The sequence below is a fragment of the Candoia aspera genome, chromosome 1, assembly GCF_035149785.1.
Source record: "Candoia aspera isolate rCanAsp1 chromosome 1, rCanAsp1.hap2, whole genome shotgun sequence".
In the NCBI taxonomy this organism is placed as follows: domain Eukaryota; kingdom Metazoa; phylum Chordata; class Lepidosauria; order Squamata; family Boidae; genus Candoia; species Candoia aspera.
This window is the reverse complement of record NC_086153.1, coordinates 3,505,001-3,519,967: the sequence shown is the minus strand read 5'-3', so window position 1 is coordinate 3,519,967 and position 14,967 is coordinate 3,505,001. Positions and strand designations below refer to the sequence as shown.

Here is a 14,967-nt window from a genome sequence, read left to right as displayed (position 1 = left end):
GCGAGCTTCTGCCGCGTCCAGGGGCGCTGCGGGGCGGGACTGAAGCGCTCGGCCGGTTTCGGATTCCGCGCCGAGGAGCCCCTCGGGCGTCCGCCTCCCGCGGTCGCGGCCGGGCGTCCGCCGGCGGGACGGAGCGCCCGCGGTCCCAGCGCTCGGCGGGACGGAACGCCGGACACCTCCGGCGCCCCAGCCGGACGGAGCCCGGGCAGCTCGCCCGCCGCCCGCGTCCCAGGCGGGCCCCGCCCCGCTCCGCTCCGCCCCGCTCCGCTCCCGGGCCGGCCGCTGCCCGCGGCGGATCTTGCGCAGGGGGCTCGGCCGGAGGAAAGGGGGCGGGGCGGGCCGGGCGGGAGCCGGGGAGCGTCTCTTAAGCGGCGGCCGGGCCTGCAAGGAAGCGACTCGGCCGCCGGCCCCGCGCCCGTCCCTTCGAGCGCGCTCTCCCGCCCGACGGTCGCGGCGGCAGCGGCGGCGGCGGCGACCGCGGCGGCTCCGCCCCCGCGCCCTCTCCGCCTTCGCCGCCGCCCGGCCTGCTGTTGACAAACGCGGCCGGGGAGGGAGCGGCCCCGGAGCCTGAGCCCCTGCGCCTGCCCCGCGAGGAGCGCCCTTCCCGCGAGCGCCCGGGCACGGCGGGGCTGGTATGTGGCAGACGCTGGCCCTCGGCTTCGCTTTCTTCCCGGCGCTGTTCGCCCTCTCCATCCGCAGCCTGCTCTGGCTTGCGCCGGCATGGAGCCCCAAGGACCGGATCCTTCTCAGCGGCAGGTACCGGCTGGCACCAGGCGCGGGCGGGCGGGCGGGCGGGCGTCCCCGGATCTTCCTAGGAAACCGGATGGAGCGGCGCAGAAAGCGGTGAGCGGGCGGCGGGAACGCGCAAGCCCTTCCCCGCGATCCAAGAGGCCGGAGGGCTCGGGCGGGCTGGCGGGAGAAGCGCCGGCTGGCCGGCCGCAACTCCTGCAAAGTTCAGCGCTTCGGTTCGGATCGAAGCGCCGGACTTGTTGCTGGAAGAGGAAAACCGCCTCCTCCTCAGTTGCAGCGTTTCTTTTTCTTTCTTTGGGGTGGGGGAGCGAGGGGCTGGGGAAGAGCAGAGCCGGCTCGGCTGCCCCCCCACGCGCGGGACCCTGGGTGTCAGTGCCCACCCGCCCCGCACATGGGGGGCGCCAGGTTGGGGAGGCTGCGGAGCACGGATCTGCCACCAGGCCGACGATGGCTTGGCGTGGCTAGGATTCAGCGCTGGTGCAAACGCAGAATCCGGGTTGAGCCACCCAAGGATGAAACAGGCGGTGTGAATAAGACAGCCTTTGCATAATTCCCGGGAGCCCCTCCTGACGTTAAGGCGCGATGTTTCACCATCAGAAGGGTAGTTCCCCGGTTTATTTGCCTTTCTGGCCGAGAGGATAAGAAGGCTGATCTGGATACTAATCCAGATTAAAGGAGGAAGCATTAATCCAAAAGGGAAACCTGATGTTTCAGCGGGCAAACTTTCTGTATAGCAAATATGAAGGCTCCCTTTTTCTAGATGTTGGGAAGAAGCTAGTGGCTGCATCCTAAAGATGGCATAATTACACTTTAGGTACAAAACATTAAATATTACTGTTTGGTCTAGGGGTTAAGGCTCCAGGCGAGAAACCAGGAGACGGTGAGTTCCAGTCCTGCCTTAGGCACGAAAGCAGCCGGCTGGGTGACCTTGGCCAGTCCCTCCCTCTCAGGCCAACCCACCTCACAGGGTTGTTGTTGTGGGGGAAATAGGAGGAGGAAGGAGTATGAGGTATGTTCCCCACCTTGAGTTATTTGTAAAAATAATAAAGGTGGGATAAAAAATATAAATAAAGAAGAGAGGCCAGAAAATGTTGAGGTGTTGATGCAGAGCTCCAAAAGGGGAGGAAGGCAGTGGAGACAGACAAAGAAATTAGGAGGGTGCTGTTGACAAACATGAGGAAGAAAATGCTGCCAAGGAGGTCAAGAGCATTGTTTTGGAGCAATCTGAGGTAGTCCTTAGTATGGGGCCCATTCAGTATACTGCCCTCTTTTCTGCATTTAGTGTTTCAGGCTGGGGGATTCTGGGAGTTGAAGTCCCACACTGGGGCCAAGGCTGAGAAACGCGGGTCTAGAAAATGGGTAGGAAGGGTGATAATAGGAATAGAAATTGGCAAGATGGGAAGAAATAGGTGACCACTCTTCGTTTTATTTATTTATTTTAAAGCACTTCATCTGAAAAGGCTCCAGGAATGACTTTAAAAAGGTCAGCTGAAAAGCATACCCTTGCAGGATCATCCTTTTCTTGCAGCATTTCACTCCAAAAGAGATAGCATGAAAGGAAAACAGGGATGGGGAGGGAAGAGGAAAACACACACAGATTATGAAAGCCTTGCAAGGAGGTTTGGTTTGATTGTCGTCCTGCGTTATTCCCTTTCCCTGGTGTAGGTGGCAGAATAAATGCTTGCCATTGGCAAGTGTGTGATGTCATAGTTAAGGTGTTGGGCTAGGAATGGAAGACCTGGGTTCAAATCCACCTCAGCTGTTGAAGGTTACTGACTTTGGGCCAGTTACTGTCTTTCAGCCCAACTTCACAGGAGTGTTGTAAGAAATCTTGGAGGAAGAGTGTGCACCCTGCTTTCAGCTCCTGGCGGAAAAGTGAGGTAAAACCTTACCCTCAGGTTTTTTGAACCTGGAACAGCTGGATTATGGATGGTGAATCTCAGGGCCAAGGAATTTGAACTTGTAGCACCCATCTGGCCTTAAGCTGGGGTGTGCACTGGATTAATCCAAGGAAGTAGGGTGTGTCCTCATGCACCCACAATGAGGGAGGGGTCCCTTGGCAATTAATGTGCCCACAGAGTGTTAAACATCCATTACCCATAGCCACCTCCTCTGACTTTTCCAAGGGAGAATGTGGCAACGTCGGTCTGTGCTTAAATAAGGAGAACTAAACCCTGTCATTGAGTAACACCTTTATTAAGACAGACCGAACGGCTGGGGGGAGCGTGCGAGCTGGAAAAGCCAAGGGGATCTTATTTGTTGAAATCTAGCAACTTGAGGGTGCCCCTCCTCATTGAGGTCTAGCTTCTTGGCCCTTCGGACTGTTTGGGATTTCCCTTGCCACAAAAAAGCCTGGCCTGTTTTCAGAAGGCGCCCTGCTTGGATTGGGTCACCCACCTAGAGCTAGTTGCTCAGAAGGTTTTCTGGTCGACAGGAGGACGTCGCATTTCTGGGAATGCAACAGGGTGGTGGATGCAGTCTTCAGGCCAATCTTGAGATTTGGCCCCTTAATTCCTCTGGGAAAAGGCTTAACCCTTGAAGCCCCTGCGGTGCCCAATTCTGGCCTTTGATTGTTTGTTTTATTTCTATAGAAAATATTTCCAGTATTTTATACCCCACGGATTTGCATCCAAGGAAGGATGCAACCTGGGGATTCCAGCACATTGTGCTGCTTTGGGACTACCCACTGCTCACTGAGGGACTGCACAGGTTGTCCTCGTTTAGTGACCACAATCAGGATGGGCAACTTGGTTGCTAAGTGAGGCGGTTGCTAAGTGAAACAGCTTATGATCTTACAGGTGGTCCTCGCTTAACAACATTCGTTCAGCTACTGTTCAAACTTGCAACAGCACCAAATGAGGGGGACTTATGACCAGTCCTCGGAGTTCTGGCCATCGCAGCACCCCCGCAGTCACATGATCACTCTTTGTGACCTTCCCTGCCGGTTCCCACAAGCAAAGTAAGTGGGGAAGCTGGCAGGAAGTCAGAAGTCGTGGTCACGTGATGTCTCAGTTAACGGCAGTAGCCAGGACTGCCGGAACTGCTGTTGCTGTTTATGACTGCTTTGCTAAGTGACAGAAATCCCAGTCCCAATTACTAGCATTAAATGAGGACCACCTGTATTTCTGCTATCCTTTGCTTTACAGACCTGAAAGGGTTGTAAGTGTGAGGAAAGGTTGCAAAGTGATTCTTTTCATCACTGTCGTAACTGTGAACAGTCGCTAAACAAAGCAATCGCTAAACGAAGACTACCTGTAGTCCAGATAGAAAAATGTCAGAGTAGCTGCTTCAATTAGCCAAGCTCATTATCCTTAAACATGCCCCAACAACTGGCATTTTTTAAAAAAAGAATTTATTAAATTTCAGAAAAAGATAACAGATACAGAAAAACAAAAAAAAACTACAAAAAAAGAACTAGAAAAGTGAAAAGAGAAAAATTCTAAATAGATTACAAAGAGAAGTGACTTCCAACTTTAAACATCAAGGATATATAGCATCCGTTGGTTGTTTATTTGTTTAGTCGCTTCCGACTCTTTGTGACTCCGTGGACCAGCCCATGCCAGAGCTTCCTCTCGGTCGTCAACACCCCCAGCTCCCCCAGGCACGAGTCCGTCACCTCCAGAATATCATCCATCCACCTTGCCCTTGGTCGGCCCCTCTTCCTTTTGCCCTCCACTCTCCCCAGCATCAGCGTCTTCTCCAGGGTGTCCTGTCTTCTCATGTTGTGGCCAAAGTATTTCAGTTTTGCCTTTAATATCGTTCCCTCAAGTGAGCAGTCCGGCTTGATTTCCTGGAGGATGGACTGGTTTGATCTTCTAGCAGTCCAAGGCACTCTCAGAATTTTCCTCCAACACCACAGTTCCAAAGCATCCATCTTCCTTTGCTCAGCCTTCCTTATGGTCCAGCTCTCGCAGCCATATGTTACTACGGGGAACACCATTGCTTTAACTATGCGGGCCTTTGTTGTCAGTGTGATGTCTCTGCTCTTGACTATTTGATCGAGATTTGTCATTGCTCTTCTCCCAAGGGTTAAATGTCTTCTGATTTCCTGACTGCAGTCAGCATCTGCAGTAATCTTCGCACCTAGAAATACAAAGTCTTTCACTGCTTCTACATTTTCTCCCTCTATTTGCCAGTTATCCATCAAGCTGGTTGCCATAATCTTGGTTTTTTTGAGGTTTAGCTGCAAGCCAGCTTTTGCACTTTCTTCTTTCACCTTCATCATAAGGCTCCTCAGTTCCTCTTCGCTTTCAGCCATCAAAGTGGTATCATCTGCATATCTGAGATTGTTAATGTTTCTTCCAGCGATTTTAACTCCAGCCTTGGATTCCTCAAGCCCAGCATGTCGCATGATGTGTTCTGCATATAAGTTGAATAGGTAGGGTGAGAGTAGACAGCCCTGCCGTACTCCTTTCCCAATCTTAAACCAGTCCGTTGTTCCGTGGTCTGTTCTTACTGTTGCTACTTGGTCGTTATACAGATTCTTCAGGAGGCAGACAAGATGACTTGGTATCCCCATACCACTAAGAACTTGCCACAATTTGTTATGGTCCACACAGTCAAAGGCTTTAGAAGAGTCAATAAAACAGAAATAGATGTTTTTCTGGAACTCCCTGGCTTTTTCCATTATCCAGCGGATATTGGCAATTTGGTCCCTAGTTCCTCTGCCTTTTCTAAACCCAGCTTGTACATCTGGCAATTCTCGCTCCATGAACTGCTGAAGTCTACCTTGCAGGATCTTGAGCATTACCTTACTGGCATGTGAAATGAGTGCCATTGTTCGATAGTTTGAAGATTCTTTAGTGTTTCCCTTTTTTGGTATGGGGATATAAGTTGATTTTTTCCAGTCTGATGGCCATTCCTGTGTTTTCCAAATTTGCTGGCATATAGCATGCATTACGTTGACAGCATCATCTTGCAAGATTTTGAACAGTTCAGCTGGGATGCCGTCATCTCCTGCTGCCTTGTTATTAGCAATGCTTCTTAAGGCCCATTCAACCTCACTCTTCAGGATGTCTGGTCTAGCTCACTGACCACACCGTCAAAGCTATCCCCGATATTGTTATCCTTCCTATACAGGTCTTCTGTATATTCTTGCCACCTTTCCTTGATCTCTTCTTCCTCTCTTAGGTCCTTGCCATCTTTGTTTTTGATCATACCCTTTTTGGCCTAGAATTTACCTCCAATGTTTCTAATTTTCTGGAAGAGGTCTCTTGTCCTTCCTATTCTATTGTCTTCTTCCACTTCCATGCATCAATAAAATAAATCAATCCCTTACTCTACATTAAACCATTATTTCTACAAGTCAACCCCTTGGCAGATTATAAAAATCACTAAATACCATTGCTCCCTCCCCTTATATTAAAAGAAAAGAAAAAGTATAAATCACCTAATCAGTTTCCCCCCCTAAAAGAACAATTAATTATTCCCTTCCTACTGCTATTCTCTACATATACTATACCAACTGCGGCATCAAATGGCACTTCATGTGGAGTCCCTGGTGCTCTCTGAGCTTGGTGGTTTCCTTGTGGACATCTCTTTAACTGACTAGTGCGCTGATGATGTGGCCTAGTTGGGCAACGAAGCGTCTGCCAGCCAACCACCAAGCCCAGAGAGCACCGAGGACTCCACAGTTCAGCCCTGAGCTACAGAGATTCTCTTCTGTTGGAGGTGCTGTATGTCTCAGATGCTCCAGCAAAGATTCCATGTGCCGAAGGAACTTAGCGGGAGGACTTATGGGCAATGCTGTTTTACAAACAAAAAATGCTACACATGGTTTGCTAGGGGACACAGTATCCTGCCTTTTGGCCGAAAGGTTGTAAGACCAGTTTGCAAAAATCAGTAAGATGATAGAGTCCTGGCTGTCTGGCTTTGCAGATGGAAAAATATGATGCACAAGGAAAAACAGATGGGGAGGGAGAAGGAAAAGAGCAGGCCTAACTCCCGTTTTTAGACTGAAGTTCTGGGAGAAACAACTGGGATTCCTGATGGAATTGTTGCCGTCAGGTTAAAGCAGAGGGAACGTCAGTAACGGTCAGACCTCAGAAGGGTTTAGAGAATTGCTCCACTTCCTTCTCCCTTGCTGACTTTGGGGCGGCTTCTGCTAAACAATCAGCTGGGGAAAAAACTAAATACTGGTACTTAGAGGGGATGGAGACAATAGCCTTCAAGGATCACTGCTCCACTGCAGCTGATACTTGGAAGCAGACTGCCTTTGAGGCTGGAGGCTCTATAGCTGACCCATTTTCTCTGCAAGGGGACCAGAACGAGCCCACTTGCATTCACGAGCCAGGCGGCTGGCTTCTTGGAACAGAACTGTGGCTGCTTTTTGCAAATTTTGCCCACCTCTACTTCTGTTTTGGGAGCTGGGAAGGGTCCACCTTCCCCTTGTTTGATCTGCCCAACGATGCCTCTCCCAGGAGGGCAAATGAACAAACGGAGGAACGTCTTAAATGCTGGACACCCTGTGCCAGTTTTGGCCAAGCGTGGATTGTGAGTAGGATGAAAGGCAAGCCAAAGCTTATTGATGTAGGGATATTTACCCTGTTGATCTGGACACTTCGACCTTGCCAGTTTGTGTTGAGAGCTGTTCCTGGCACAGCAGGAAGTGTTTCTTCAGGTTTTTTTTCCCTCTCTACCTGAACTCCCCTTTCCAAATTCAAACCGTTTGGAGCTACACCTGAGGCAGGCCTGGTTCCTGGCTTCATTTCCAACGCAGGAGGGAGAAAAAAATACAGGTAGTCCTCACTTAACAACCATTTTTTTAGTGAAGGCTCAGACTTACGACAGTGCTGAAAAGAAACGACTTACAACCAGTCCTCACACTTATGACCATCGCAGAGTCTCCATGGTCACGTGACCACAATTTGGGCGCTTGGTAACCGGTTCACATTTACGACCATTGCAGCGTCCTGTGTTCACAGGATTACCATTTTTGACCTTCCTAGCCAGCTTCTGGCAAGCAAAACCAATGGGGAAATTGCATGGTTCACTTAATGACCATGTGGCCTGCTTAGCGACCATGGTGATTTGCTTAACGGCTGTGGCAAAAAAGGTCATAAACTTGGGTCAGATTCGTTTAATGACTGCTTTGCTTAGCAACTGAAATTCTGGTCTCAATTGTGGTTGTTAAGCGAGGACTGCCTGTAAAGCTTTTGGCTTACTGGTCAGAGTTCTTGTTCAAAAAGACAGTCAAAAAATACGTGTGAACTTCAGCCGTGATACGCAAATTTTAAGTTGGCTTTTTTCACTTTCTTTTGATGTTTGGGGCAGGTGCAGTGGAAGGAACGGGGCCTCTTGTGAGTTGGGGATTTAGGCATTTGACACTCGACTGTGCAAGTGGGTGAACAAATATGGGTTGCCTCACAAGGACAGGCTGTGCCTGCTTTCCTGGGGTAAATCAGCTCAGCCAGCTGCAGATTCCATGCCAAATGGAGGGGAAATTCTGTGGAAAGGTAGAGTTGAAAGGGGTTTCCTGAGGTCATCTGGCCCATCCCTGCTCACTGTGGGGACCTTCCTTGTTCCTATCTGGGTTTGTTTTCTCTGTCATCCCTGTTTGATGTTTCTTGTATTGTTACTTGCTTTTAACAATCTGTAAATTGCTCAGAGCTGCTGGGAGTTGGGCGGCGTATAATAATAATAATAATAATAATAATAATCGTCATCTAAAGCATCCAGACAGATGAGTATCAAGCTCATACCTGAATGTGACCAGTGAAGGGAAGCCCACCTCCTGTCTGGTTCCCCTGTCAAATTGCCCCAAATTCTCCTTGATCTTACGATTTTTCCTCCCAATATTCAAGCAGAATCTGCCTTAAATATTTCCCCATATTGGGTCATAAAATGAGCTGTGCTCAGGCCCGCAACCAGGGTCTGTGTCAGTGGGGCAAACATAGATTCCATGCCCATTTTGGCACCCCCCTGGTGCAGCACCCAGGGCACATGCCCCGCTTGCCCGCCCCAGTTGCAGCCCTGGCTGTGCTGGAGCAGATCAAAACATCTGTCTGTTCCTACTGTTTCCCTGCAGTGACCGGCTATATATAAAATGCAAAAGGAGGGGTTTTTTTTCTGGTTATTTTAATTTTGTTTTGTATTTTGTGATAAGAGTCTTTATCATTCATTCATTCATTCATTCATTCATTCATTCATTCATTCATTCATTCACTGGGTGGATTATTTTGTTGTTACCATCCAAGATTACATACATAGGATGGGCAGCTGTATACATTCTCTCAATACATAAAATAAAATAGTATTTCCTGGTACAGTAATTGGTGTGGAGAGGTAGAGGTAGAGTGATCAGGCATATGGAGGCTCACCGGGCTGGTTTTGACCTCTGGCAAACTTCGTCAGCTCCATGGCAGGTTGAAGTCATACATTCTTTCCACAGCTCAGTTATGCAGGTATGAAAAGTTGGCACATGCCTGTCTAATCTGCCTTCTTAATGAGCCAAGCAGCAGCTCAGAGAAATAAGACTTCCCCGGCTTCTACAATCTCAGCTAGTGACAAATCATAGAATCAGATCATTGAAGGGATCTGAGGGGTCATCTGGCCCAACGCTCAGCGCAGGATCCACTACAGCATCTCCAGCAGATGACCGTCCAGCCCCTTTTCAAGATTTCCAGTGAAGAAGAGCTGATTGCTTCATGTGCCGGCCTGTTCCACCGGCTGACAGCTCATACAGTCAAGAGGTTCCCCCTGATGTCTAGCCTGAAGTTCCTTCCTTGTAGTTTTTAATGTACTGGTTCTGGTCCTTCCCTTTGGGGCTACAGAGAATAAATCCCCACCCTCTTCTCTGTGACAACCTGACAGATATTTGAAGCCTGCTGTCATCATTGGTCATCTTTTCTTTAACCTAAGCATGTCCAGATCGTTTAACCCTGCAGAACATTCTTGATCCTCATGCGTCTGTTACAGGTTTTTTTGCCCCCTCCAAATATATTTCATATTTTTGTGGGTCTGTTTCCCCCCTTCCCCTCCTCTGTGGGCTGTGCCCCTTATTCTTATTTTTTTCCTTCCCCCTCCAGGCTGGTATCCGCCATCCAAGCCATCATGGCAACCCTCTCGGGAATTGTCGTCATCTTCAGCTGCAGAGACGTGGTGCACGACAGGTAATTAACAACGTGGTGTTGTCAAGCAGGAAACCAGGCATCAGACATCCTGGGTGCACTTTGGAAGGGATTTTCACCTGCCAAGATAGGAAATGCCAGATCTGATGTAAAACTGATTGCTGGGGGACGCCAGGTGTTGTCAAGGCCAAGAGTGGGCAATGAGCAGCATTCCTGCGCTGGAGGCAGAGCATCCATTTCAGAGCAGCCAGTTTTGGGACCCCAGTGCCGAGGGCTTTGTCTTGTGAGCAAAGGCAGGCGTTTATGTCAAGCCAACTGTGCCCGTGTTTTGCCTTGTGCATCCGTCCAAAAGAGTGCTGTTCTGGGTACGAAGTCCCCGAGAGGCTTCTGGCAGTGCTATCTGAGGGCAGCAGCCTGATACAATCAAGGAAGGGAGCATGATGACCACAGGCTAGGCATTTTACAATGGAGAGGGAAATTGTGCTGGGTCAAAGCTCAACAGCAAGTGACTCACGCTTTCAGGTGCCATTCGGATAACTTGCCAGGGCAATGAACTAGCGGGTGACCCTTTGATCATTTATCTACCTAGCTGAGGCTCAAGAATTCAACCCGAGGCCAGCTGGTCTAGCCGGCCTACGTGGACGCTAAGGGTGCCACCAACTTGCCACATAACTAAGGCACATTTTTTTTTAATCCATTCAATTGTGTCCGATTCTCGGAGACTGCTCCCATCTGGTATTTGTTGGCTCCTTTTGCACCAGGGAGACATCGGTACTTTGGGAAAGGGGACCACTGGGTAACTCTACTGCCCCTTTTTGACTGGGTTCTCTTCGTCCTCGTGAGAAATCTTGCAAGGCAGGGGAAGAAACTCGTCCCTGGCTTGGTGAGGGCTAACAAGAGGGGCTGCTTTGACCCAGGGCTCAGTGTTCTTCTTTGGGGTGTGAGTAGGATCTGCCATTTCGAACTGTAGAATCCTAGCATTGGAAGGCGTCCTTGAGGTCATCAAGCCCAACCCCTGCTCAGTTTTCATTTTGTTCCTTTGAGTCTGTGATGACTCCTGGCCACTGCCTGGACCAGTCCCTGCAGTTCTCTTGGCAAGGTTTTTCGGAAGTGGTTTGCCATTGCCTCCTTCCTGGGGCTGAGAGAGAGTGGCTGGCCCAAGGTCACCCGGCTAGCTTTGCGCCTAAGGCGGGACTAGAACTCACAGTCTCCCAGTTTCTAGCCTGGTGCCTTAGCCACTACACAGGCAGGCAGAAAGATGGATGATCTATGTCAACTGGAGACAGACAGATTTTCTCCGTGATGGTCTGTCCCTAACCTGGTCCTTCAGCTCTTCCAATGGAGCCCCCATCGCCACCGTCACTGAGTCCCTCCACCTTGCTGCTGGCCCTCCCTGTCTTCTCTTTCCTTCCACCTTTCCCAGAATTATGGGCTTCACCAGAGAGCTTGGCCTTTGCACAATGTGTCTGAAGTTGGGTAATGCTGCCGGTGATAATAAACCCAGCTGCCTGCATTTGAACCCTTAGGCTGGTCTTCCTGTGCCTCCTGGATGAGTTGGGACTACAATTCCCAGATGCCCTCAGCCTTCTGGGAATCATAGTCCCAGTCCCCCTAGACAGGACCAGATTGGGGACTAATTTCCTAGCACTGAAGCTTGGCCCTCAGTCCTTGTTGAAACAAACCGTGTGTTTTGCTCTTTGCTGATTATCATAGTTGTTAGTTGTTCTTTCAACCAGCGTGTCACTGTTGCAAGTTCCCTTGTAAACTCCTTGGGGCAGAGACTTGGCTTTGATCACTTGAGTTCAGCACTCAGTTGTGGGTAGCAGGGAACCATGGAATCCTGGGACTGGAAGGGGTCTTGGAGGTCTTCTAACCCCCGCCCATGGCAGGAATCCTCAAACCATCCCAGACAAATGGCCATCTGACTTTTAAATTACTTTTTAAATTAGGAGTGGGCAACACTTTTTCAAACTCGGCAACTTTAAGATGGGCGGACTCCAACTTCCAGAATTCCCCAGCCAGCATGCTGGCTGGAGAATTCTGGGAGTTGGAGTCCGCCCATCTTAAAGCATGCTGGCTGGGGAATTCTGGGAGTTGGAGTCCGCCCATCTTAAAGCATGCTGGCTGGGGAATTCTGGGAGTTGGAGTCCGCCCATCTTACAGCATGCTGGCTGGGGAATTCTGGGAGTTGGAGTCCGCCCATCTTAAAGCGTGCTGGCTGGGGAATTCTGGGAGTTGGAGTCCGCACATCTTAAAGCGTGCTGGCTGGGGAATTCTGGGAGTTGGAGTCCGCCCATCTTAAAGCATGCTGGCTGGGGAATTCTGGGAGTTGGAGTCTGCCCATCTTAAAGCATGCTGGCTGGGGAATTCTGGGAGTGGAAATCCGCCCATCTTAAAGTTGCCAAGTTTGAAAACACTGATGTATGGTAATTCTTGTTGGAGGAGGTGCAGTTCTCTGGTTTCAGTAAAAATATTTTAAATGCCACAAAACCCAGGTCTATCGCAGTCTTTCCCAGAGCGATAAGAGCTGGATAGAAATTTCTTTTTTAAAAGGTTTCATTTGCTGTGTCACTTTCTCCTGGTTTTGCAAGCATTCCACCCATTGTCAACCCCAGGAAAAATGCTTTTCAACCACCCCCTGAACAGGGACCAGGTCCCATGGAGAAATCATGGGATCTTGCACTTCTGCATTTCTCGGCCCATTGTGAGGCCATCGTTGCAGAAAAGGATGATGTATTGGAAGATTAAAAAAAAAAAAGTCCAAATTTGAAAGCCTCTTCTGTAGCAAACAATAAGAAGGGAGCTGAGGAAAGGCAGCTCAGAGCTGAGGACAATGTTCTTTAGATACTTGCTGATGGGTACTCACAGGAATTGGGTTTGACGGGACATTTTTGAGGGGGAAGGAAATAAAAAAATCAAACGTTCAGCGGGCATATCCATTCATGTCCTGATATAGCCAGACAGCGTGGTGGCTCAGCATTCCAGGCTTCAAATTATCCACGCAGATAACTGGCAGCAGCTTAATTTTTGCCAAAAGTTAAAAAAAAAAACTTCATTCTCCCTGCAGCCAGTGAAGGTAGGGACAGTCATTAACCTGGCACTTGAAGTTCATGCCAAAGAACAATCTTTTTAGGAGCGCTGCCCACAACAGTTATGTAGGGACTCCGTGTTCAGAAAAAGCAGATCAGCGTGTGCTTGATTAAGCATTCTGGTTACGTTTACGCAGACCTTTCTCTTCCTATTAATAGGGAAAATAGCTTAGGATTACGCTGCAGGTGAAACTGGCGAAGCAAGTATCTGGCTGGGTCTGACTCAGGAAAGGAACTGGAATATCAAGATTTGCTTTGCTCTGATACGTGATTTAAGGATTGGGCAGCTGCTATGCCAAACTGTTGATGTTGGTCATTACGGGAGGAGCTTTTAATACTGGGGAAACCGACTCTTTATGAATGCAGCATTTGGCACCTTCATCCTCAGCTACGTGCTCCTGGACCTTATTCTAGGCTTGCCCTATTGGGCTTTGAATCAGAATCAATCCATCCATCATCCTTGCTTGCTTTCTACATATAGTCATTTGAGGAATGCAAACATTTCAAGCTGGAAACTTAGCGTTTTCTGATCAGCCTTGTTTCGGAAACCAGAGCTTGAGTTCCAAGCACGAATCCGTATTCTGCCAGTAGCATCACTTATCTGATGCTACGTAATGAGGCTGTGTGTTGTTATTCTTATTTTAAATGTGTTTATAGGTAGTCCTCGCTTAACGACCACAACGGGGACCGGAATTTTGGTCGCTAAGCGAAGCGGTCGCTAAGCGAATCCCACCCAATTTTATGAACTTTTTTGCAGTGGCTTTTAAGGGAATTACTGCAGGCATTAAGTGAGCCACGTGGTCGTTAAGCGAATCATGCGGTTCCTCATTGATTTTGCTTGCCAGAAGCTGGCCAGGAAGGTTGAAAATGGTGATCATGTGACCACAGGATGCTGTGACAGTTGTAGTGTGAGGACCAGTTGTAAGTCGGTTTTTCCAGCACTGTCATAAGTCCAAACTGTCACTAAATGAATGGTTGTTAAGTGAGGACTACCTGTCTGCAGCTTTGGTATTCACCCAAAGAGCTTCAGTGAATGGGTGGTATAGAAGTTGGATAAATACATTGAAGGGGCGAGACTTGAGGTTCTCAAATCTGGCCGTCCTTAATATTCTTGTCTCCCCCAACAGGCACTGGATTGCCCGCGAATATGTCTGGATTGTTGTGTCTTATATGACGTACGATATCTATGTCATGTACCTTTGCCACTGGCACAAGAGCCAAGAAAAAGGACAGGCAGATGGAAAGTACTCTTCCAGTAGCATCAGAAGCTTTCTGCAGAAGGAACGGCTGATGGTCACCCATCACATCTTCATCCTCCTCGTCTTAACGCCGGTGGCTGTGGTGAGGCCACCTCTTGAGGGCAGGGGGAGGTCAAGCTGTTGGCCTGATGTTGGTCAGGACATCCATGCTGTAGCTAATGAAGTCAATTGACACAACTTGATTCCCAGATTTAAAGAAAAAAAAAAAACCAAGTAGAGGGCAGCAAAAAATTATATATTTTTAATGGGGCTTTAATTATTCCTTGCTGGGAGAATGCACGCCTGCCTGGCTTGCTCTTTTGCCAGCAACCACAAAAGAAGACGTCCTTCTGTAGCACATGCTGCCCCACTTGGTGTTCGCATCGGTGAATTTTTTTATGCTGACCCTGGATGAGGATGCAGAGTTCCTGCTGAAACGGGGGCACGGGCGATTAATTTTTTTTTTATGGTTTGCACATTTTTAGCCTGTGTTTCTTCCAGAGTAGCGTACGCTAAAAAAACAGAAGAAATTGCAAGCAAGTCAAAGAAGAGGTAAAGAAAATCCTCTTTAAACAGTATTTTGGAATCGTAAAGAAAAAAAATTAAGAACTACGATATGGGATCATCTCAGACCAGATCAGAGAACACCTGAGTGAGCAGCTGCTTGCTAGCTCCCACTTATTGTGTGGGAAACGCAGCGCCAGCCACACGTCTAACGGGCAGGGCGGACATTCTGCCTCTGAGGTCCTCTGTGTTTTTTGCAGCCCTTGTGGCGCTGCGGGTTAAACCGCTGAGCTGCTGAGCTTGCTGATCGGAAGGTCG

The 14,967-nt window shown here is 49.1% G+C and overlaps 1 protein-coding gene across 1 annotated transcript in view; it reads left to right on the top strand.

Moving 5' to 3' along the window:
- The first annotated feature begins 616 nt into the window (after nucleotides 1–616).
- The window catches only part of TLCD3A (TLC domain containing 3A), a 20,846-nt gene continuing 6,495 nt past the window's right edge, over nucleotides 617–14,967 (top strand). The window contains exons 1-4 of the mRNA XM_063296521.1: nucleotides 617–756; nucleotides 9,777–9,860; nucleotides 14,035–14,248; nucleotide 14,652. Of these exons, the coding sequence (XP_063152591.1) occupies nucleotides 635–756; nucleotides 9,777–9,860; nucleotides 14,035–14,248; nucleotide 14,652 (421 nt within the window). The 5' untranslated portion in view covers nucleotides 617–634. The remainder of the gene's footprint in view (nucleotides 757–9,776; nucleotides 9,861–14,034; nucleotides 14,249–14,651; nucleotides 14,653–14,967) is intronic.